This window comes from Pleurodeles waltl, chromosome 8, assembly GCF_031143425.1.
Source record: "Pleurodeles waltl isolate 20211129_DDA chromosome 8, aPleWal1.hap1.20221129, whole genome shotgun sequence".
NCBI classification, from domain to species: domain Eukaryota; kingdom Metazoa; phylum Chordata; class Amphibia; order Caudata; family Salamandridae; genus Pleurodeles; species Pleurodeles waltl.
In genome coordinates, this window is record NC_090447.1 from 1,494,057,533 (window position 1) to 1,494,079,795 (window position 22,263).

Here is a 22,263-nt window from a genome sequence, read left to right on the forward strand (position 1 = left end):
AAGGCCTTAGGCAGCAAGCTGCTGAAGAGTCCAAAGGCAAGAAAAATGGAACACATAGGGTCTATTGGGAAGATGGGCTCCTGTACACTGAGGCCAGAGACCCCAAACCTGGTGCCACTAGGAGAGTGGTAGTGCCTCAGCTGTTCAGAGAGTTCATCCTAACATTGGCCCATGACATTCCCCTTGCTGGACATTTGGGACAAACCAAGACGTGGGAGAGGTTAGTCAACCACTTCTACTGGCCCAATATGTCCAACATGGTTAAGGAGTTTTGCCTCTCCTGCCCCACCTGTCAAGCCAGTGGTAAGACAGGTGGGCATCCAAAGGCCCCCCTCATTCCACTTCCAGTGGTGGGGGTGCCCTTTGAAAGAGTGGGTGTGGACATAGTTGGTCCACTGGAACCTCCCACAGCCTCAGGAAATATGTATATCCTGGTAGTAGTGGATCATGCTACCAGGTATCCTGAAGCTATTCCCCTTAGGTCGACTACTGCCCCTGCAGTAGCCAAGGCCCTCATTGGTATCTTTACCAGAGTGGGTTTCCCTAAGGAGGTGGTGTCTGACAGAGGTACCAACTTCATGTCAGCATACCTAAAGCACATGTGGAATGAGTGTGGAGTGACTTATAAATTCACTACACCATACCATCCACAAACTAATGGCTTGGTTGAGAGATTCAACAAGACATTAAAAGGCATGATCATGGGGCTCCCAGAAAAACTCAAAAGGAGATGGGATGTCCTCCTGCCATGTCTGCTTTTCGCCTACAGGGAGGTACCACAGAAGGGAGTAGGGTTCTCACCCTTTGAACTTCTGTTTGGTCATCCTGTAAGGGGACCACTTGCCCTTGTTAAAGAAGGCTGGGAGAGACCTCTCCATGAGCCTAAACAGGACATAGTGGACTATGTACTTGGCCTTCGCTCTAGAATGGCAGAGTACATGGAAAAGGCAACCAAAAACCTTGAGGCCAGCCAACAGCTCCAGAAGTTTTGGTATGACCAAAAGGCTGCACTGGTTGAGTTCCAACCAGGGCAGAAAGTCTGGGTTCTGGAGCCTGTGGCTCCCAGGGCACTCCAGGACAAATGGAGTGGCCCTTACCCAGTACTAGAGAGGAAGAGTCAGGTCACCTACTTGGTGGACCTGGGCACAAGCAGGAGCCCCAAGAGGGTGATCCATGTAAACCGCCTTAAGCTCTTCCACGACAGGGCTGATGTCAATCTGTTGATGGTAACAGATGAGGATCAGGAGGCAGAGAGTGAACCTCTCCCTGATCTTCTGTCATCAGACCCAAAAGATGGTACAGTAGATGGAGTGATCTACTCAGACACCCTCTCTGGCCAACAGCAAGCTGATTGTAGGAGAGTCCTACAACAGTTTCCTGAACTCTTCTCCTTAACCCCTGGTCAGACACACCTGTGTACCCATGATGTGGACACAGGAGACAGCATGCCTGTCAAGAACAAAATCTTTAGACAGTCTGACCATGTTAAGGAAAGCATCAAGGTGGAAGTCCACAAGATGCTGGAATTGGGAGTAATTGAGCGCTCTGACAGCCCCTGGGCTAGCCCAGTCGTCTTAGTCCCCAAACCTCACACCAAAGATGGAAAGAAAGAGATGAGGTTTTGTGTGGACTACAGAGGGCTCAATTCTGTCACCAAGACAGATGCCCATCCAATTCCAAGAGCTGATGAGCTCATTGATAAATTAGGTGCTGCCAAATTTCTAAGTACCTTTGACTTGACAGCAGGGTACTGGCAAATAAAAATGGCACCTGGAGCAAAAGAAAAGACAGCATTCTCCACACCTGATGGGCATTATCAGTTTACTGTTATGCCCTTTGGTTTAAAGAATGCCCCTGCCACCTTCCAAAGGTTGGTGAATCAAGTCCTTGCTGGCTTGGAGTCCTTTAGCACAGCTTATCTTGATGATATTGCTGTCTTTAGCTCCACCTGGCAGGATCACCTGGTCCACCTGAGGAAGGTTTTGAAGGCTCTGCAATCTGCAGGCCTCTCTATCAAGGCATCCAAATGCCAGATAGGGCAGGGAACTGTGGTTTACTTGGGACACCTTGTAGGTGGAGGCCAAGTTCAGCCACTCCAACCCAAGATCCAGACTATTCTGGACTGGGTAGCTCCAAAAACCCAGACTCAAGTCAGGGCATTCCTTGGCTTGACTGGGTATTACAGGAGGTTTGTGAAGGGATATGGATCCATTGTGACAGCCCTCACTGAACTCACCTCCAAGAAAATGCCCAAGAAAGTAAACTGGACTGTGGAATGCCAACAGGCCTTTGACACCCTGAAACAGGCAATGTGCTCAGCACCAGTTCTCAAAGCTCCAGATTATTCTAAGCAGTTCATTGTGCAGACTGATGCCTCTGAACATGGGATAGGGGCAGTTTTGTCCCAAACCAATGATGATGGCCTTGACCAACCTGTTGCTTTCATTAGCAGGAGGTTACTCCCCAGGGAGCAGCGTTGGAGTGCCATTGAGAGGGAGGCCTTTGCTGTGGTTTGGTCCCTGAAGAAGCTGAGACCATACCTCTTTGGGACTCACTTCCTAGTTCAAACTGACCACAGACCTCTCAAATGGCTGATGCAAATGAAAGGTGAAAATCCTAAACTGTTGAGGTGGTCCATCTCCCTACAGGGAATGGACTTTATAGTGGAACACAGACCTGGGACTGCCCATGCCAATGCAGATGGCCTTTCCAGGTTCTTCCACTTAGAAAATGAAGACTCTCTTGGGAAAGGTTAGTCTCATCCTCTTTCGTTTGGGGGGGGGTTGTGTAAGGAAATGCCTCCTTGGCATGGTTGCCCCCTGACTTTTTGCCTTTGCTGATGCTATGTTTACAATTGAAAGTGTGCTGAGGCCTGCTAACCAGGCCCCAGCACCAGTGTTCTTTCCCTAACCTGTACTTTTGTATCCACAATTGGCAGACCCTGGCATCCAGATAAGTCCCTTGTAACTGGTACTTCTAGTACCAAGGGCCCTGATGCCAAGGAAGGTCTCTAAGGGCTGCAGCATGTCTTATGCCACCCTGGAGACCTCTCACTCAGCACAGACACACTGCTTGCCAGCTTGTGTGTGCTAGTGAGGACAAAACGAGTAAGTCGACATGGCACTCCCCTCAGGGTGCCATGCCAGCCTCTCACTGCCTATGCAGTATAGGTAAGACACCCCTCTAGCAGGCCTTACAGCCCTAAGGCAGGGTGCACTATACCATAGGTGAGGGTACCAGTGCATGAGCATGGTACCCCTACAGTGTCTAAATAAAACCTTAGACATTGTAAGTGCAGGGTAGCCATAAGAGTATATGGTCTGGGAGTCTGTCAAACACGAACTCCACAGCACCATAATGGCTACACTGAAAACTGGGAAGTTTGGTATCAAACTTCTCAGCACAATAAATGCACACTGATGCCAGTGTACATTTTATTGTAAAATACACCACAGAGGGCACCTTAGAGGTGCCCCCTGAAACTTAACCGACTATCTGTGTAGGCTGACTAGTTTTAGCAGCCTGCCACAAACCGAGACATGTTGCTGGCCCCATGGGGAGAGGGCCTTTGTCACTCTGAGGCCAGTAACAAAGCCTGCACTGGGTGGAGATGCTAACACCTCTCCCAGGCAGGAATTGTCACACCTGGCGGTGAGCCTCAAAGGCTCACCTCCTTTGTGCCAACCCAGCAGGACACTCCAGCTAGTGGAGTTGCCCGCCCCCTCCGGCCAGGCCCCACTTTTGGCGGCAAGGCCGGAGAAAATAATGAGAATAACAAGGAGGAGTCACTGGCCAGTCAGGACAGCCCCTAAGGTGTCCTGAGCTGAGGTGACTCTAACTTTTAGAAATCCTCCATCTTGCAGATGGAGGATTCCCCCAATAGGGTTAGGATTGTGACCCCCTCCCCTTGGGAGGAGGCACAAAGAGGGTGTACCCACCCTCAGGGCTAGTAGCCATTGGCTACTAACCCCCCAGACCTAAACACGCCCTTAAATTTAGTATTTAAGGGCTACCCTGAACCCTAGAAAATTAGATTCCTGCAACTACAAGAAGAAGGACTGCCTAGCTGAAAACCCCTGCCGAGGAAGACCAGAAGACGACAACTGCCTTGGCTCCAGAAACTCACCGGCCTGTCTCCTGCCTTCCAAAGATCCTGCTCCAGCGACGCCTTCCAAAGGGACCAGCGACCTCGACATCCTCTGAGGACTGCCCCTGCTTCGAAAAGACAAGAAACTCCCGAGGACAGCGGACCTGCTCCAAGAAAAGCTGCAACTTTGTTTCCAGCGGCTTTAAAGAACCCTGCAAGCTCCCCGCAAAAGGCGTGAGACTTGCAACACTGCACCCGGCGACCCCGACTCGGCTGGTGGCGATCCAACACCTCAGGAGGGACCCCAGGACTACTCTAAGACTGTGAGTACAAAAACCTGTCCCCCCTGAGCCCCCACAGCGCCGCCTGCAGAGGGAATCCCGAGGCTTCCCCTGACCGCGACTCTTTGAACCTAAAGTCCCGACACCTGGGAGAGACCCTGCACCCGCAGCCCCCAGGACCTGAAGGACCGGACTTTCACTGGAGGAGTGACCCCCAGGAGTCCCTCACCCTTGCCCAAGTGGAGGTTTCCCCGAGGAATCCCCCCCTTGCCTGCCTGCAGCGCTGAAGAGATCCCTAGATCTCCCATTGACTTCCATTACAAACCCGACGCTTGTTTCGACACTGCACCCGGCCGCCCCCGCGCTGCTGAGGGTGAAATTTCTGTGTGGACTTGTGTCCCCCCCGGTGCCCTACAAAACCCCCCTGGTCTGCCCTCCGAAGACGCGGGTACTTACCTGCAAGCAGACCGGAACCGGGGCACCCCCTTCTCTCCATTCTAGCCTATGTGTTTTGGGCACCACTTGGAACTCTGCACCTGACCGGCCCTGAGCTGCTGGTGTGGTGACTTTGGGGTTGCTCTGAACCCCCAACGGTGGGCTACCTTGGACCAAGAACTGAACCCTGTAAGTGCCCTACTTACCTGGTAAAACTAACAAAAACTTACCTCCCCCAGGAACTGTGAAAATTGCACTAAGTGTCCACTTTTAAAACAGCTATTTGTCAATAACTTGAAAAGTATACATGCAATTTTGATGATTTGAAGTTCCTAAAGTACTTACCTGCAATACCTTTCGAATGAGCTATTACATGTAGAATTGGAACCTGTGGTTCTTAAAATAAACTAAGAAAAGATATTTTTCTATATAAAAACCTATTGGCTGGATTTGTCTCTGAGTGTGTGTACCTCATTTATTGTCTATGTGTATGTACAACAAATGCTTAACACTACTCCTTGGATAAGCCTACTGCTCGACCACACTACCACAAAATAGAGCATTAGTATTATCTATTTTTACCACTATTTTACCTCTAAGGGGAACCCTTGGACTCTGTGCATGCTATTCCTTACTTTGAAATAGCACATACAGAGCCAACTTCCTACACAGCTCACTTGCAGAACTTAAAGGAAGACCTTGTTGGGCAGTGGATAAAAAAAAATAGAATATTACGGCTCACTACATAAGACACAGACTTTGCCCTACATGTTGCAGTAACCTTGGTTGATGTATTTAAAAAAAAAACACAAAGAATAATTGAGACGGTTAAATGGGCATCCCAAAATCTGGCATGGATCTGTCCCTTCTGGTCTTATGTTGGACACTCCTTCTCCAAGATAAGGTAAAGTAAAATTTAGTGTATGATTATTAAAAATCTGTACTATACTTTTTTGTTACAATTACTATTTAAAGAGAGGCCAAAGCAGTATTGTCAGTGCTAATAAAAATGTAAAAACATAATTATTGACCTTATTATCACTGCAGTCTATAGAATTGTGGATGGGGGCACTTCAGACTTGAATAGAAAAGGTAAGAGGCAGCACATCAGTCATTTTCTTTAGTCTTCGGGGTGCTGTGTCATTAATTTCTCTATTTTCACCGAGTGCCTTTACATGACAGATAGGTCGTGCAGATATATCTGGCCCAATGTTGGTGCAAGACCTCCACCCGCTGGTGATCAAGACTAAGCAGGTTTTTGGTTTCAAGACACATGTACATCAAAACTTCACCATAAGCACCAGTCCACAGCTTTTTGATAAGTGTGGATTTTCAGTTTTAGCAGAATTGGGCGAAAAAATAATTTCTGGAGTGGGCGTAAGTATCTGCAGATACGGAGAAATTCTGTGGCAGCTCTAGGTGGTCTGCATGTGCAATACGAGTTGAGGAGGAGTCTGCCATGCCAAAAGTCCCTCAACAGAATCAGTCCAAATCTTCCACATACTAGCTCTTTTTTCGGTTTTAAGGCCAGTGAGAGGGTCAGATATTTTTGAGAGATTGGTGGGTCGTAGAACTTGGACACCAACCATGCAGGAGCTTTTTTTGTCAAAATTATCCATGTCCTCTTTTAGAAACAGGAGTTACACTTGCTTTTTTTTTTATAACTTTAGTTAGTTGCTTTATGGGGAGTGTAATTTCCCAGATTTCCATGAAGTGGATGTGATTTAGGGCTGACACTAGATAGTCGCTCTATGAGGTATTTTTCCTAGTGATCTTGCTTGCCACAATAGGCCTTTAGCAATGCGCATCTCAATTCCACGCAGTAGCTCATGTAGTTTGCAAGAAGCATAAGTTTTTGTTTTACAAGATTAAACTCCATGCACAACTGTGATTGTGCAGTACTGTTGGATAGATGAAACAGTAGTCTGAAGGTTCAACACTGGGTTATGCCCAGCCATTTTGCTAGTTTATTGCGATATGTCATCATCACCCAGATTAAGGTAAATGTTGGTATTAATTTGCAAGACACTATCGTGAGGATGGCACTAATGTTTAGGACTGAGAGGCAGTTCAATAAAGGGCAAAGAAACTATTTAATGCTCGGGCCACATTTTTCAAGCAGCAGGTTTTGCTGTTGAGCCCCTCCGCGTGTCTAGCCAGACTCCAAGGTATTCATAACTTTTTGCGTGTTCAATTTTAGGGTCAGTGAATTACCAGCGGCCATTTTGTGGGTCTTTTGCCCAAATATAACACTTTTTGTTTTCTCTTTATTTATTATAAGATTGTGGTATTGCAATAATTGTTCAGTGCCTTTGAAGCCCGTTGTAAACCAACCCAGGTGTGACCCAATATGACGGTATTATTGGCATACTGTAGAATATTGAGACTCTAATTTCAGTGGAAATCTACTTGCGGTTGGCATTGCCCTATCCATGTCTGCTCGACTGAACAGAAGGGGAGCTAGGACATAGCTTTGTTTTAATCCCTTGTTAGTATGGACTTTCTGTGGCATGACCCATTGTGGTGCTAACTTTACTTTAACCCAGGTGTCGGTATACAGACTAGTGACTGCCGTTCGCAGGGTTAGGTTGATGCCCCATCATAAGTTTGCCCCATAGCCTATCTCGTCAGTATTAGCAAAGACAGTATTGAAGTCAATAAATACTTAAAATAGGCTTTTAAAGTACCTTCTCTGTTAGGTGGTGAAAATAAAAATTTGGGATATTTTGCAGCAGTCAAAAGAGGTAGACAGGAAATACAAACAACCCAGCTACTTGGATGAATATACTCCATTGAAGTACCTACACTGATTAGCAATATCAGCATTTCACTTCAGTCTTAAATCTCAAAATTGGAATAATGAATGCCTTTGCACAAAATCCCTCCAATATTTTCAGGCAGAACAAGAGAAGGAACGTAATCACATTACATAAAATAGAAATGCGTGTTTCAGCAGGTAATTCAAGCTTCTGCCAGTGCAGAAGTTGTTTTTTAAAAATCCAGGCTCCCAAGAATGTTTTAGAAGACCCATATTTCTCTGTCTCGTTCTGAAAGAGGCCTTTCCCGTGTTAGCTTTACTGCTGTGTAAGCAGTCAATCCGCAACTAAATCTGTGCAGCTCTGAAACATGCCAGTATGTACATTACACTGCATTGCACATTGAGCACAATGTTGAGCGCAAGCATCTCTGAGTCCAGGTGCTACACAATGAGTTCAGAAGCTAAGCCCTGCCACAAATTAAGCAATGGATTTTGCAGGTGAGAGTTCAAAACAAAACTGAAGTAGCTAACATTAAAACTTGTTTTCACCTTATTGTGCTCAATCCCATCTTCGGTCACTTCTTCCTCCCAGGACTCCTGGTCCAGTTTAGTCTCCCTGAGATGGTACGCCAACTGAGAAGGCAAAGAGATTATAATCAAATGAGACAGACAGGTGAGGGCGACTCCTTAAACTAACATATGCATATTTCGTTCAAGCCAGACACAACTACCACTGTCCAAGGGCGAACGATGAAATTAAGCATTGCAGGTCATTATTAACGTACAACTTCAAGGTGAAGTAACCAAGTTAGATACCAGATTTCCTTTATATATTTGGCCTGCTCCTAACACTGTATCTTACCACATGAAGCACAATTTGACAAAGTTCTTACTGTAACGTGTATCCATTTATAGACATGCTTGCAAGTGTAAATGCACCAATAAGCATACATGTACACATATATTTTACATACATTTTGGAAAGAATTTCAAACGAATACCGATGTACACAGATCCCCATTACAAATGAAAGGGGGTCTTAATGTCGGATATAATTTTTGACAGGAAATAAAAATACAAAATTTCACAGAGCCCTTGCACCTCTCACACAAAGCACCTCAATAGCCTGCTTCTGCAACTGATCTTGGCTCCTGTTTGGCGTTTCCTTCCTTCCATCTACTTTTTCTCCTCCCATATATATGCTACGGAGGGCCTGGAGGTCAGAGGTGGGACCACCTGTCCCAAAAGCCACAGTGTTTGACTAGGAGAGGCTCCTGCTGTTACCCGTGCTGATGCGCTTAAAGCGTCTTGACTGTCCCCGTAGCGCAGTCTTCTGCTGCTTCTACCGTGCGCCTGGAGGCCAGAGAGGGGGACTACCTGTCCCAAGAGCCCTGTTTGGTGAGGAGGGGCTCCTGCTGTCACTTGTGCTGGAGTGATTAAAGCGCCTGGACTGCCCCTGCAACGTGGGTTCCTTGCTCACTGTGCCACTGGATTCAAGCTAGCCTGGCTGAGGTGAGGGCAAAACCCCAAAACTTGTCCCAAGATGCTTGTTTCCAGTCCAGGGAGGACATGGCTTGGCCTTTCGGGCTGGACTGTTCCCATGGGGGGCAGAGTCAAGACTGATTTGCACATGGCTGGGTCCAAACTGAGGTGGCATGGAGACCAAAAGAACGATGGATTTAACCCAGATCTGTGACAGGGGGTGAGTGTTTGAAAAGTTTCAGCAATTCATCCGTCATCCTTTTGTGCTACCTTTACCAAAGGGCAAAATGAATCTTACGATGAACTAGTTAACAAGACTTTGGACTGGTTGGTGAGGCACAAAGGGTTATCAATATTTCATGATAAAGATGTTCTACTACTGCAGAGGTGTGTGTTGATTGGGCCAGGCCCCGTTGAAACCAGGGGTGACTGTTTAATTATGAACTTTAGGTTTCTTTGGCTGGAATCTGTTGTTTGGTGTTAATTGTCGAAGTGTTCTGAGGGGTATCATTGCCCTGGTTCCATGAGGGTATTTTTTTAAAAAACCGCCTGGCCCCACTCCCAGAGACCCCAAGTTCTTACGCAAGTTATCCTCCCGATCTCCCTCATACACTTATCACAATTGCCCGAGGCTCCTCATCCCAGCTCAACAGCTAGGGAGCACACACTATGTGTAACGGTCCTCAGAGATATGATGCCCTTTAGGCCTTGGATTAACTTCCAGTGGTGGCAAATCAATCCCCTGCCCAGGAAACTTCTAAGAAACTCACTCCAGTTAAAGCTGAGTTTCCAGGTTTGACACAAGGTCGTCAGTTTTCAATATTTAGCTGGAATGTTGCAGGCTTGAAGGGGAAAATTGATAACCCTGTTCGAGAGTCTTTGCAGAAAAGTATGATATTACAGGAAACCTGGGCCACTACCCCTACATCTTATGATGGTTATACTTGTTATTCTAATGTAGCTGTTCCATCAGTCTGAGGAAGAGTCATGGGAGGTCTCTCGATCTGGGTTAGCCAGAGTCTCCTTGTAGAAGCCACAGCAACGGAATCTGGGTCCCCAGCTTTCTATGTTTTGAAGATTAGAGATAACTCATCCTCTTTGTCTTATTTAATACATTTTTATAACAACGATTTTACTAACGTAGTTTGTACCCATTTTACCCATTTCTTTAATTTTCTTTCAAAATTACAAATCGCAGGAGACAATTCAAAACTGCAACCATACTGTTTGCTGTGTGGCGACTTCAACGCCAAGTTAGCAGGCTGTAACTGGGAATCAGGAGTGTTAACAGTGGGCTGTGGAATTAGCAGTTAGAGGGGTACAGTTGTCTGGCTATTTAGCAGCATCTGATCAAGTGGATTTACTTAACATTCTTAAGGGGGTGGCGTATCTTTGCCATCTTTCAGCGGAATTGGCCGCCCCTCAACCATCAACTATGTATTTGTCTCTGGAAATTTCCTACCCTGGGGAGGTGGTCCAGACTGGGTGAAGAGATCGAAACGCCCTTCTCGCCCTAGGCCAATTGCCCCTGAGTAGGCATAAATGTACTCCCAATTCAGTTCCCATCACTCAACACTCCACAGATGGCACCTCAAAAATACAACCATCACCCTGGCCTTTATTAAAGGCGCAGCAGGGGTCATTCCTTAACTGTTTATCCGAAGTTAGTGGAGCTGCCAAGCTTGCTCATTATAACAATCTAATGCAGTGCATCAAACAGTCCCCGCTCAATCCAATAAGGACGAACCCCATTGGTTTGACAAGCATTGCTCGGCGGCCAATTGTAGACTGAGGAAGGCCTTGGCCGCCACCCCGAGAGACCGGTCCTTCGTTCGGGCCAGTCATCTGGGTTATAAATCCACCCTTGAGGCTAGGGACGAGGCTCTGTACAGGAGAGACTGGTAGTTGTTAGAATGTGCCGCAAAAGAAAACTATAGCAAGACTTTTTGGGACGTGGTACAGAAGATCAGCTCCAGGAACGGCCCAGCAAATTCTCTATTCCAATGTAACATAATGGGATCCAACTGCACCTCGAACTTCAGCAACATTTATCACATTGAGGTGGGCACAGACTTGGGTAATACTCTCTAGAGCAGATTGCAGCACTTGCCGCCCCTTCATGTATCCCTGAAATGGAGTCGGCGACACAGCAGTGCTCGAGAGGGAAACGCCAGGCCCAGATGGCGTCCGAATAGACCTCAAAGTGTGGAACAGACTTATCGGGACCATAGACCACTAACAATTTCAATGGTTCCCTCAATACAAACATCCCACATTCATGGACAATATCTACCATTGTCCCATTATTCAAAAAGGGCTCCTGCATGTCCCTGAAATGTTATCGACCTATATCACTCATTGACAGTACAGTTACAATAACAGGGAGAGTGGTTTACAACCGCCTGTCACCTGGGCCAAAGAGAATGACATCCTCTCCCCTTTCCAATTCGGGCTACGTTCAGGCTTGGGTACTGTGGAGCAATGTTTGAATCTGAGCCTAATAGTTAACAAATGCACTTATGTCAAGCGTTGGCCGCTGTATGTGGCATTAATGGACCTGTCCACAGTTTTTCGATTTGGTAACAGGACCAAGCTGTGGCATGGACTAAGGGGTGGTTTTATCCATAGTGAATTTCCTGCACTCAGAGCATATAAATCTAGCTGCATGAGTACCTTTGGGTGTCAAAGGGGAAATTTTGTCTGAATTTGCCCTAAAGCGAGGAGTACATCAAGGATGCATTTTAGACCACCCCACCCACTTTTTATCATTTACATTAACAGCATAGGTTCTTCTTTTTTTTTTTTAACCTGCAAATCCAGTGCACACCCCAAAGACTGCCGGCACACAGGTGCTAGCTTTTCTATACACAGTGTGGTGGTCCTAGCTGGCACCCCTAAAGCCTTGCGGCTGTTGGTGGACTGCTTCGTCTCCTTATGTCGAGTCTTGATTTAGCGACCAACTATGCGAAGTCACATATTATGGCTTACGGGCCTGGTAAGATCAATCTACCCAAACATACCCTCAGAAGACATTCACTAGCTAGTGTTACTGATTTCAGTTACCTAGGAGTATTTTTTTGCTTGTCAGGGTGGTGGCATTCCCAATTAAACAGCACACATCTCATGCTTAGTAGGGCAGAAGGAGCAATTTGCAGCCTTATGAGACCCAGTGGAAAGGACCATTACTCCCCTCTTGTAATGCGTTACTGCCGCCACTTATGGGGCAGAGTTTTAGGGTCTTGGCAATACTTCTCTCCTCCAAACCGAGGAAAACCATATTTGTCGGAGGATCTTGTATCTCCCGTCGATTGTTTCTAGTTTTATTATTCACTCCAAGCAAAACCAAGATTACATTGCAGCCAAAGTTTACCTAGCCCCTTTATTGCATTTGGGCACTTCATGTTGTTCTGCAATTTCTTTTAGCTTTTCACTCCAACATTTCCTCAAGCCATTGCTAAAGAGCATGGGGCATCGCAGATGTAGAGAAGACTTTTTGCAACTTCAACTATTGAATTCCTCCGTCATTTGTTTTTGGGTTAGCCTCTTTCCTAAGTCTGCAGTAAGAACTAGCAATTCCCTTCGGTTGCAATCATGCTTATCACATTCTCCAAACAATCACTGGCTTGAAAAATGTGCAGCTTCTTTTTAGAAATGTTAATTTACTACGGTTTTTATGTGAATCTTAAACTTTTGTAACCCTAGGCCAACAGACTCCTAACATAATTACATTAATTATTTGGCGTTTGCAGTTCCCCAACTTCTGTGTATCCTGGTTGTTTCCGATTTTTTTTTCTGAGAATGTATTTTATGACAATCCGCAGGAAATGTAAATACAGATAAACAGGGTGCACTGTTTTTACTAGGTGTAGTGCTCCTTCTGTTTTATAGGCGTGAACAGGGCTGCATAAAGATTTATGAACTGAACTGCACTGTAGGAAGCTATCCCTTTATGTGGTAGGTGTTAGAAATTGGGTTTTTGGTTGGGTAGGATATGCACCTCAGACAGGCACAACCAACCGAGTGGGGGAGTTATACACCCAAGCTAACCCCTGCTCACCCAGTTGGTAACTTGGCACGAGCAGTCAGGCTTATCCCAGGGGCAATGTGTAAAGCGTTTGCACAACACACCCCACCCCACCCCACACGTGACACGTGACACGTGACACCATAAATACACAAAAATGGAAACACAACATTATATAAAAATAAACTGTATTGCACATAAATCATTAGACCAAACACAACATGTATTAGTAATACCCTGCTACACAAGCAGTTGTCAGAACATCACATAGGTACAAGTACCATGCGAAAGCAAGCAGTAGTCAGGTAAAACACATAGGTTACTATTATTCGGCCCCACCAGCAGTAGTCGGGTTGTCATTATCACCAAAAATGCACATGGCGTATTAAACACATCATCAGAAGTGCCCAGACACCACCATGAATGCACACAGATTGAAACATTCCTATACTGCATACATCATACAACACACCCTCCCATTGCATGAAAAGATGTAGGTCACCCAACATAGCAAGCCCAACATAGAACATAATCAGGTCCCCTTAGGGGAAAGAATGCAGCGTACATGATGAGGGCAAGAGTATCATGATGGAATATAAATTATCACAGGAATCACCCACAAACACCTTCTATACGTGGGGCATCATGCACCTGCAAGGCATCTACCCGGTGGGTGGTAACACGACACACCCTACCAGCTTGGGAGCTCCTGCACTCCTATTATGGGAAGGACAGTAATCCGGATGGGAGGCGTCCTGGCGCCTCCTACGGTGGTTTACTTAAAAACTGTAGGCCGCAGGAGAACACGCGTGCCTACTACACCCTGCACGGTACTTTGGGTCAGGAACCCCTAGCGCACCTCCCTTGTTGCAGCACCAGCGAGGGTTCCAGATTATAAGTGACCGGCCCCCTCCTCTAAGGTACGCCCCATTAGGGGGAAGGCGTCCTACTTTAGATGCCGGTGTGGAAGACCATCTTCGGTGCCCCCGCCCTCGATTCCCCCTCCCCGGCAAGGACTGAAGAAACTAAACTGCCCCTGAGTGCACAGTGCAGCTGTGACAGAGATGCACTGTACAGCCAAGTGCAGCAGGGGAAGATCGCCTTTGGGTCTCCCTGGTGGCTCGTACTTTCCGGGGCTGGCTGCTGTCCTGGAGGCTGCAGTCTTCTTCCTGAGACTGCCGACGCAGGCCCAGAGGAATCCTCCGTCAATGGCCAACATGCCAGTCAGAGGCACGATACGGGTCGAGCTAACCCCCTTTGGCATTGTTGTGGCAGTATTTCTGAGCCCAGGCATCCGGTCCTGAAGGGAGAGCCATGGCCTTAGTACTCCTCAGGGTGCGTGGGGCATCTGGCAGGTGGGGTAACAGCTTTCCCCGCACAAGGCTCAATAGGCAGCGAGCAGTCCTCTGCACGCACCTCTGCACAGTGCTCACTGTGGTACACACGCTGCTCCTTGGAGAACTATGCAGTGCTCTACACATGTTGAAATGCAACAGCAGCGTCCACCATGCGCCGGGGGCTGATAAGTAAGAAGTGAGGCGCTGTCCATGCGCCAGAGGCACAGACAGGGAGCCAGGGCAGCACTTCCTGGAGAACACTTAAGGTAGTAGGCAGGCAAGCACATAGTGTCACTGGTTAGACTGGCAGTACCTTTAGCAATACACTCACCAGCCAGTCAGCACAACCAAGCAAGTTTTCCAAGATGGCCCTTCCTCCTGTTAGCCCCCATAGGACCTAGGGACCCCACACTCAGGGAGCAGCTGGACAGCAGGCAACAAGCAGAAAAGCAATCCAGATGAGTCCTTTGGTGCCGCCCAGCAGTCCTTGTGGCCGAGGTTGAGTTCCAAAAAGTGCTCTCTAAATGTGGGGTAAAAACCCCTGTACTTGTACTAATTTTGCGCAGCTTCCACAAAAGGGAAAGAAGGGGTTCCAACCAGCACCAACCAGTTCCAGGAATGTCCCCTTTCTCATCCAGCACTGGCTCCAGACATCAGCAGGGGGTAAACAAGCCCGTTGTGTTAGGCCAGGGCACAGCCTTTACAGATGCAGGTGCGCCCCGCCTTCACCTCTCCCAGCGCAAGAAGACCATTCAGCATGCAGATGCACTTCTTGTGACACCTCCACTCTCCCTGTGTACAGGGTGTCTGAAAAGTATGCACAAAGCCCAGCTGTCACTCTGCACCAGATGTGGATTGGAGTCAAGCTGCAAAACACCAGTCACAAGCACTAAGAAATGCTCACTTTCTAGAAGTGGCATTTCTATAATGGTTGTAAAATGTTTAAAACAAATCCACCTACACCAGTAAACAGCATTCCTCACTACCATTACAACCAAACCAAACATGCCTGTGCCACCCCTCATAGATTAGACAATACCACTTAGACATATGTCAGGGAATTTCCAATGCAGTCCTATGAGAGAGGCAGCACCCACAGTAGTAAGAAACCAAATAGGCTGTTTGTCACTACTAGGACATGAAGTAAATAAAGACATATATCCTACCTTTTACATACACAGCACCCTGCCCATAGGGCTAGCTAGGGCCTATCTTAGGGGTGACATAAGTAGTAAAAGAGGAGTTCCAGGCCTGGCAAGTAAATTTAGATGTCAGGTCCCGGTGGCAGTAAACTGCACAAGCAGGCCTGAGTCAGGTTTGAAAGGCTGCTTCTGTGGGTGGCACAAGCTGCGCTGCAGGCCCACTAGTAGCATTTAATTAACAGGCCCTGGGTATAAGGGATACCACTATACAAGGGATTTATAGGTAAATTAAATAAGCCAAATCATACCAAGTTTAGAAGGGTGAGCACATGCACATTAGCAATGATCAGCAGTAATAAAGTGCTCAGAGTCCTAAAGCCAACAAAAAGAGGTCAGCAAAATAGGAGGAGGAAGGCAAAAAGATTGGGGATGGCCCTGTAAACACGGCCAGGTCCAACAGTAGGTTAATACCCTGTAAAGTGAGTGGACAGGGCTTGCTATGCAATCCCAAAGTGCTCTATTTAGGAGTAATGCAATCGAGCAGCCTTAGGCTTAATACAGACAAGTTCAAGACATCTACAAATATCCACAATAGTCAATAAATTAAACACACGACGCAAGTAGGAGATCCACACCAATTCATAAAAATAGCAAGTATCTATGTACTTGTTTATGCATCAGAGGAAAATCGTTCAGGTATGTTTTGAAATAGGATTTCTTTTCACTTTAAAAAGTGGATACTGCATTTTCTGAGTTCTGCAATGTTATCCTATAGGAGGAAAAACAAGTTCTGCAAACTGGTACTTAGCAGCAATTTACAAGACCAATCTTCTGGAGTTAAGGTAAGTATGGGGAAAGGTCCGAGGCAGCACCAACAGGTCACTTCAGGAGGCACTGAGGCATCCGAGTACAGAGGTGCTTTTCAGCATTGGGTGCCCAATGCGTATAAATAAAGATTGGTCACCGCAAAAAAAGGCTGCAGGCTCTGGCTAGGAAGCTAGTCGGGCTGAACCAGCAAGAGGGCTTAGGCCTCACGATGCTCTGAGACAGGGGGACACTTTTCTCCAAGGCCCAGGGGTGACAGATGCAGGTAAGTCCTTAGGGTCGGGTATTTCCTTAGTGGAGCAGTTGCGGCTGAGGGGGCCTGCGTGCAGAGGCTGCAGGCAATGTTGGGGAATCCAGGAGGGGTGAAACCACAATGGACTTGAGGTCTGGAGGGCTGGGGAATCTTGTTGACACCAGTGGCTCACTTCAACTCGGCCCTAAGGCGACAGGGGAAGTGGTGACTTCAGGCGTCGTCTTTTTTCGGTTCCCAGGGCCTCAGAGCCTTCTCTTTTAGAGATTCTTTAGAACAGTTCCGCTGTTCACAGGAGGTCTTAAGTCTTTTTCAAAGGCAGTCAGTCCTCCCAGGTTTCTGAAGTCAACAGTTGCAGGATGAGTCGATTTTGGTACAGTTTGACGAGAGATGCAGACAGGCCAGCGGGGCTGGTACCAGGTCAGCTGCTTCTTGTTTCCTCTTCTGCTTGTGTGTCCTCTCCCTTCTTAGGTCGTCAGGATCTGCTTCTCTGGTGCTAGGGGCTCCCCTAGATACTGAGTTTAGGTGTATTAGGGGTGTGTAGGGTAGTAGCCAATGAGGATCACTACGCCCACTATATACCCTGTCCCAGAATCCCTAAGTATGCCATTACAAACATATCTACTTCTGAAAAATAATGTCCACCTCGCAGTAGCCCACCTTAGGGTAGTACTACCCTTGGGGTGGCACGCCTACCCGACTAGCTAATTATCCCGCCTGTCCAGGTGCCTTGGGGGCTCTGGATGGGGGGGTAGTGATCCTCTCCTCTGAGGGAAGCCAGATTTGCATTCCAAAGGCAGTAGCTTCTTTGAAGCTCGCCGGCCCAACCAGGCTAATCAGCAGGTCATCCTGTGTAAGGGGGTGTCACACCCTCTTGCCAGACAGGCTTTTGTTCTGGGCCTCCTGAAAGCAAAGGGTTCTCACCCCAGGAGGCCAGACTCTTGTCTGGTGGTGGCAGGCTGGCTGGAACTGGTCGGCAAGCACACCAGAGGCTGGTAGGTTTTCAGGGGGCACCTCTAAGGTGCTCTCTGAATGCATGTATTGATACATCCATCACTGGCATCATTGTGGGTTTATCAATACGAGATATTTGATACCAAAAATCCCCATCTTCAGAAAAAACATCCTGCAGCTGGGAAACTCGAATTGACCAGCACATGTATTTAAAGTGGCTTCCCTGCACACTTACTATGTCTAAGAATCGACAAAGACATAGTAGGAGCATTTTTGCTCATGCATATATGCCCTCATTTGTAATGTAATGCACCCTGCCTTAGGGTTTAAATCCTACTGTAGGGTGACTTACAGATAATACAAGCAGTGTTTTAGGAGACATGGCACACAAGTGTGTGGCATGTTGTGTTTTAAATTTTGGGGCACCTTGTCATGAGGCCTGCAATGGCACACTGCATAATGTTAGTGCTGGGTCCCTCAGAGTGGCACAAGTTGTGCCGCAGCTCTGAGGGGCTCTCTTCAGTACCCATGCCGTAGGTACCAGGGCTACCAGTTACTAGAGACTTATAGAGGTGCTAAAGGGCCTGGTCACTTGGTGATCAAGCAACCAGGTGTCTCGTTTTGGGGAAGGGACACTGGCACTGGGGACCTGGTTAGCAGGAACCCAGTGCACTTCAGTCAAAGTTGCATCTAAAAACCAGGCAAAAGTATGTTGGGGGTACTGCAACCAGATCCCACCTCCCTCCATGTCCCAAATGATCTACAATTTGTTATGTGCATAATGGAAACTGCAATGGTTGCAACTCGTATCTCTACAGCTTTTTTAGCTTCCGGGGCATCAGTACAATAGCTTTTCCAGTCACACCACTGTACACCCTTGATGGAATCCTTCCTATCATCAGTACTGTATGGCTTCTCACTACCTTAGTGCCACTATGGGAGTGCCCTCTAGTTGCTGTTGGCACAGTGGCTTCTACTTTAGGGGTATGGTCATGTCTACAGTGTACTGGTCAGGTCTTCTCCACCAACTAGAAGAGCTGGAATAATGCCTCAGAATGGTAGCCCAAGAGTAAACTTGGGGAGCACTGCCCCAGGTCTGCAGAGCCAGCTTCCTTTACTTTAAGTATGAATGTCCAGAATAATGACTCTTTTAGCATCTACATATTAATATACTATGACCTCTGGCATAGCCGACACATGGGGTCATACAATTCATGAAACTTGAATCTTTTTTAGGGCACTCGAATGTGCAGCAAGTTTGTTTGAAAAAGAAAATCTATTCTTCTTTCACTAGAACTATGTGATCATATGCGGTTATAAGTTGTTCTGCTAGCAGTTTGGCACATATTGAGATGTGATTTGTGCAAAAACATGCCATTATACAATCAACAAATTAAAACGGTACCTTAACACATTCCGTTAACCAGACCAGGGCTGCTACAATTTGGGGCCAGGTGTGTGGTGCTCCTACAGTGTACATGGAGCTTTTCGAAAGTGGGAATGGATACCTGAAAAAGGAAAAGGAACATAGCTGGATCACTCACAAAGAACATTTTAAGTCATACCTTTGAGAGCTTGTAATGCATGCACTCTGAACCCCCACAGTTGAGTCATGTCCTGATGTTTTCAGGCTTTCTAGGTACATCATTTGGAGAAAAGGTGGGCTTTTACAGGTAAAATTACTCTAAGGTTAATAGAGGGCTTCTGAGACAGCCTTCAGGAGTTAAGTACAATGAAAAGGAGACAATATTAGCCTTTGTTTGTGCAGTTATTCTCTAGATAGCTCTGGACCCCAGAGCTAGTGCTTCTGATGGAGGACGCAGATGTACCCTGTATGTTTCAGTGGCATCAAGCAAGTAGGCCCCTAGATTTACCTATGGTTTAATGACTTAAATTCGATGTTAGTAAAGTTGATTGTGTAGTCTTGTCAGTAAGAAATGGGGAAACTTACGTAAGCCCAGGCTGGACATAAAGTCTATTACTGCAATACTCAACAGGAATTCCCAGAGGTTAAAGTCTGCCCGATAAGCATATTCTTGCTGTTTAATGACCAGAATCTTCTGTCTCCTATACTATTCATAAATATATTTTTGTGACCTGCACCACAAAATGCTTTAGAAAAGACTATTAGAAGGTGTGTGCTGAGTAAATGTGGTTCCTTTCAACTGATGCGTTATTGGCAATGCCTGGGGCTCTGCTCAGGTGGCAATATTCAGACTTCAGAGACTCATAATTTTTTTGGCTGTCGGAAACACAAAGGCATTAATGAAAATGTCAGATACTTTTAGAAATAACAAATTTGTAACACAGTAGCAAGATTGGGTAATCTAATTTCAGTTTGATGCTTGTTGGAATGGGAATTCTGTGCAGGCACTGAACTGGTGGATAGCCGAGGCGGTGTTAAACAGATGCATTGTTTCAAAGACTATAGGAAGTCCGTGCTAGAGCACTGTGGTGAGACTAGAAGTATGGTCCAGATCCTCGATAAAGAACTGATGTTCAAGCAGTGCTAATAAGCCTGGCTATTTGTTTTTACCTATTTTTATCATTCTAGATGTCGATTCAGTCAACTATTGGCATACAAAGTAGTAAGCTTCATCCAGTGATTTCCAAGTAACGAGAACAGCCATTGAGTGTTAACCGTTGACTGTGGAGCAAAGAGAACAGAGTGCTACCCCAAAGACCCATTTAATTAACTAGTGCAATTTTGGAAGAATCACTAGCTTTCTGTGCCCCATATCCAACAACCACCATTTTGAGAGCACCCAGAATAATAATCTTTAACTATGTGCCATATGAACATCTTGAGCTGAACACTTATCAGCATGAGCAGAGTGTACCACTTCAGGTCAATGGTATAATCCATATCTTTGGTAATGAGTGGTTAGTAAGCTTAGTAATTCTTTGTGTATACCAAACATTCAGTGCTGAAAACTGGGTAGGAATAAGCAAATTAGTACTGCTGGCTAAATAGCAATTAAATAGCAGTTAAGATAACCTTTTTATCTGAGACCGAAGTCTGAACTTGGTTATTAATTTCATTAATGCATACTACAGGATATTATCAGTCACTATCAAAACATATGATATTATTAGGGATAGACTAATGGCTATGGCCACAGGCCTGGAGCACTTGAATAATTAATCTTGATTAAGCAGAAGTATTATAAATGACATGAAAACAAGGTTTATATAGCTCAAACAAATGTCCAAATGCATCAAGTATTGTAAAGCCAATAATATTTTAAGTCACAGTTCCGATACTGAGCTTTTGTTTATTTAAATGATAGCATGACAGTGAAATCTGACAGGGAAAAATATAGTTTTAAAAAAAAAACAACAACAAAAAAAAGTGCCTTTATAAAAATCGCAAATTTAAGAGTTCTCATTTGTAAATAAATCGGGAACAAGAGTAGACAGAGACCTTTGCAGCTCCTTTACATTTTTGCCAAACTTGTAAACTGAACTACTCCTCAATAATCGTTTTATCCTCTAGGAGTGTGCAGGTGGATCTTTTGATTTCTTTTCACAATGAGCTTGATGACAAATTACCCCCAAAAAATAAATACATGAATAAATAACAATCTTGAATTTCCACAATGCTAAAAAATCCTAAATTGGTCAGTAGGTAAATGCCAACTGCTACACTTAACAGACATAGAATAGATTTGTAACTATATTCCATACCCAAGATCTTTAAATATCCGCGGAATCTCTTCTTCAAACTTGGCCAGAGGTGCCTCATATCCTGGGGAAAGGCAGTTATAGATGAATGAGAAGATCTTTACAAAGTCCTTCGAAGAAGGTGCTTGGAGAGACTTCACAGATATGTTTTGGGAGTAGCCATTTTCTACAAGAAACTAAAGACAATATGCAAGTTACTTTGGTGTAGCTGGTCTGCCTACATACTTTCTATAAGACCTCACTTTGACACAAGCAATACATCTCCATTGATTTAATTATTTAGGAAGATATTTAACTTGTCAACTCATAGCCTCTTTAAAATGTTTTGCACTACATGAAAATGCAAAGCATGAAGAAATGACTAACTACTTGTGGAAAGGGAAATGCTTTATCACAGGAAGTTCAGTTTATATTTCACATATTTCTATAAAGCCTCAGTCACAAGGATGTCAATGCTACTCAGGCACTAGTTGAATATACACATACACAACGAGACGGTACAACACTACAACAGGAGGTGAACGAATAATGTCCAAAGGTGGTAAGGCTGTTTTTTTTCTTCTCTGTTATCTGTCACCTAAAAAGTATGGCCAACTGTGTTGAGACAGAAACAACTATGATGGACAAGCATAAATGAAGTACAAAGTGTTTTTCTTGGAAGCTTCTTGGGGGGAGAAGTGAGGGGTGGTGGATAAGACTTCAGTGAAAACAGCACCAAAAAGAACAAAGTGGCAACTGTGGTTATCTGGTTGTGCCGGACCGGGACAGTCAAGCTGACTACAAGGGTCCAGTTAGGCCCAATGAACAAGAGTACCTTAAATCCTGGTTGTGGAGTGTTCCAAGGTCCCCCGTCAAAGATGTGTTCACACAGCTGAAGCGATGCAAAGTCTGGGACGGAGATGCGTTGCGCAGCATCAGTTCGGGGGAGCTGCGAGGCTCAACGCGAAGGCCTGCATCATCGTCAAGGAGGAAGTCGAATGAATAGGAAGGTTGTGATGTGTAGT

The 22,263-nt window shown here is 45.9% G+C and overlaps 1 protein-coding gene across 3 annotated transcripts in view; it reads right to left on the minus strand.

Moving 5' to 3' along the window:
* Positions 1-22,263, minus strand: part of NDC80 (NDC80 kinetochore complex component) — a 131,639-nt gene that overhangs the window by 70,575 nt on the left and 38,801 nt on the right. For all 3 annotated transcript variants that reach the window (XM_069202714.1, XM_069202715.1, XM_069202716.1), the window contains exons 5-7: positions 21,263-21,435; positions 18,981-19,083; positions 8,111-8,194 (exon numbers count right to left, since the gene is read on the minus strand). In XM_069202714.1, the coding sequence (XP_069058815.1) occupies positions 8,111-8,194; positions 18,981-19,083; positions 21,263-21,435 (360 nt within the window). The remainder of the gene's footprint in view (positions 1-8,110; positions 8,195-18,980; positions 19,084-21,262; positions 21,436-22,263) is intronic.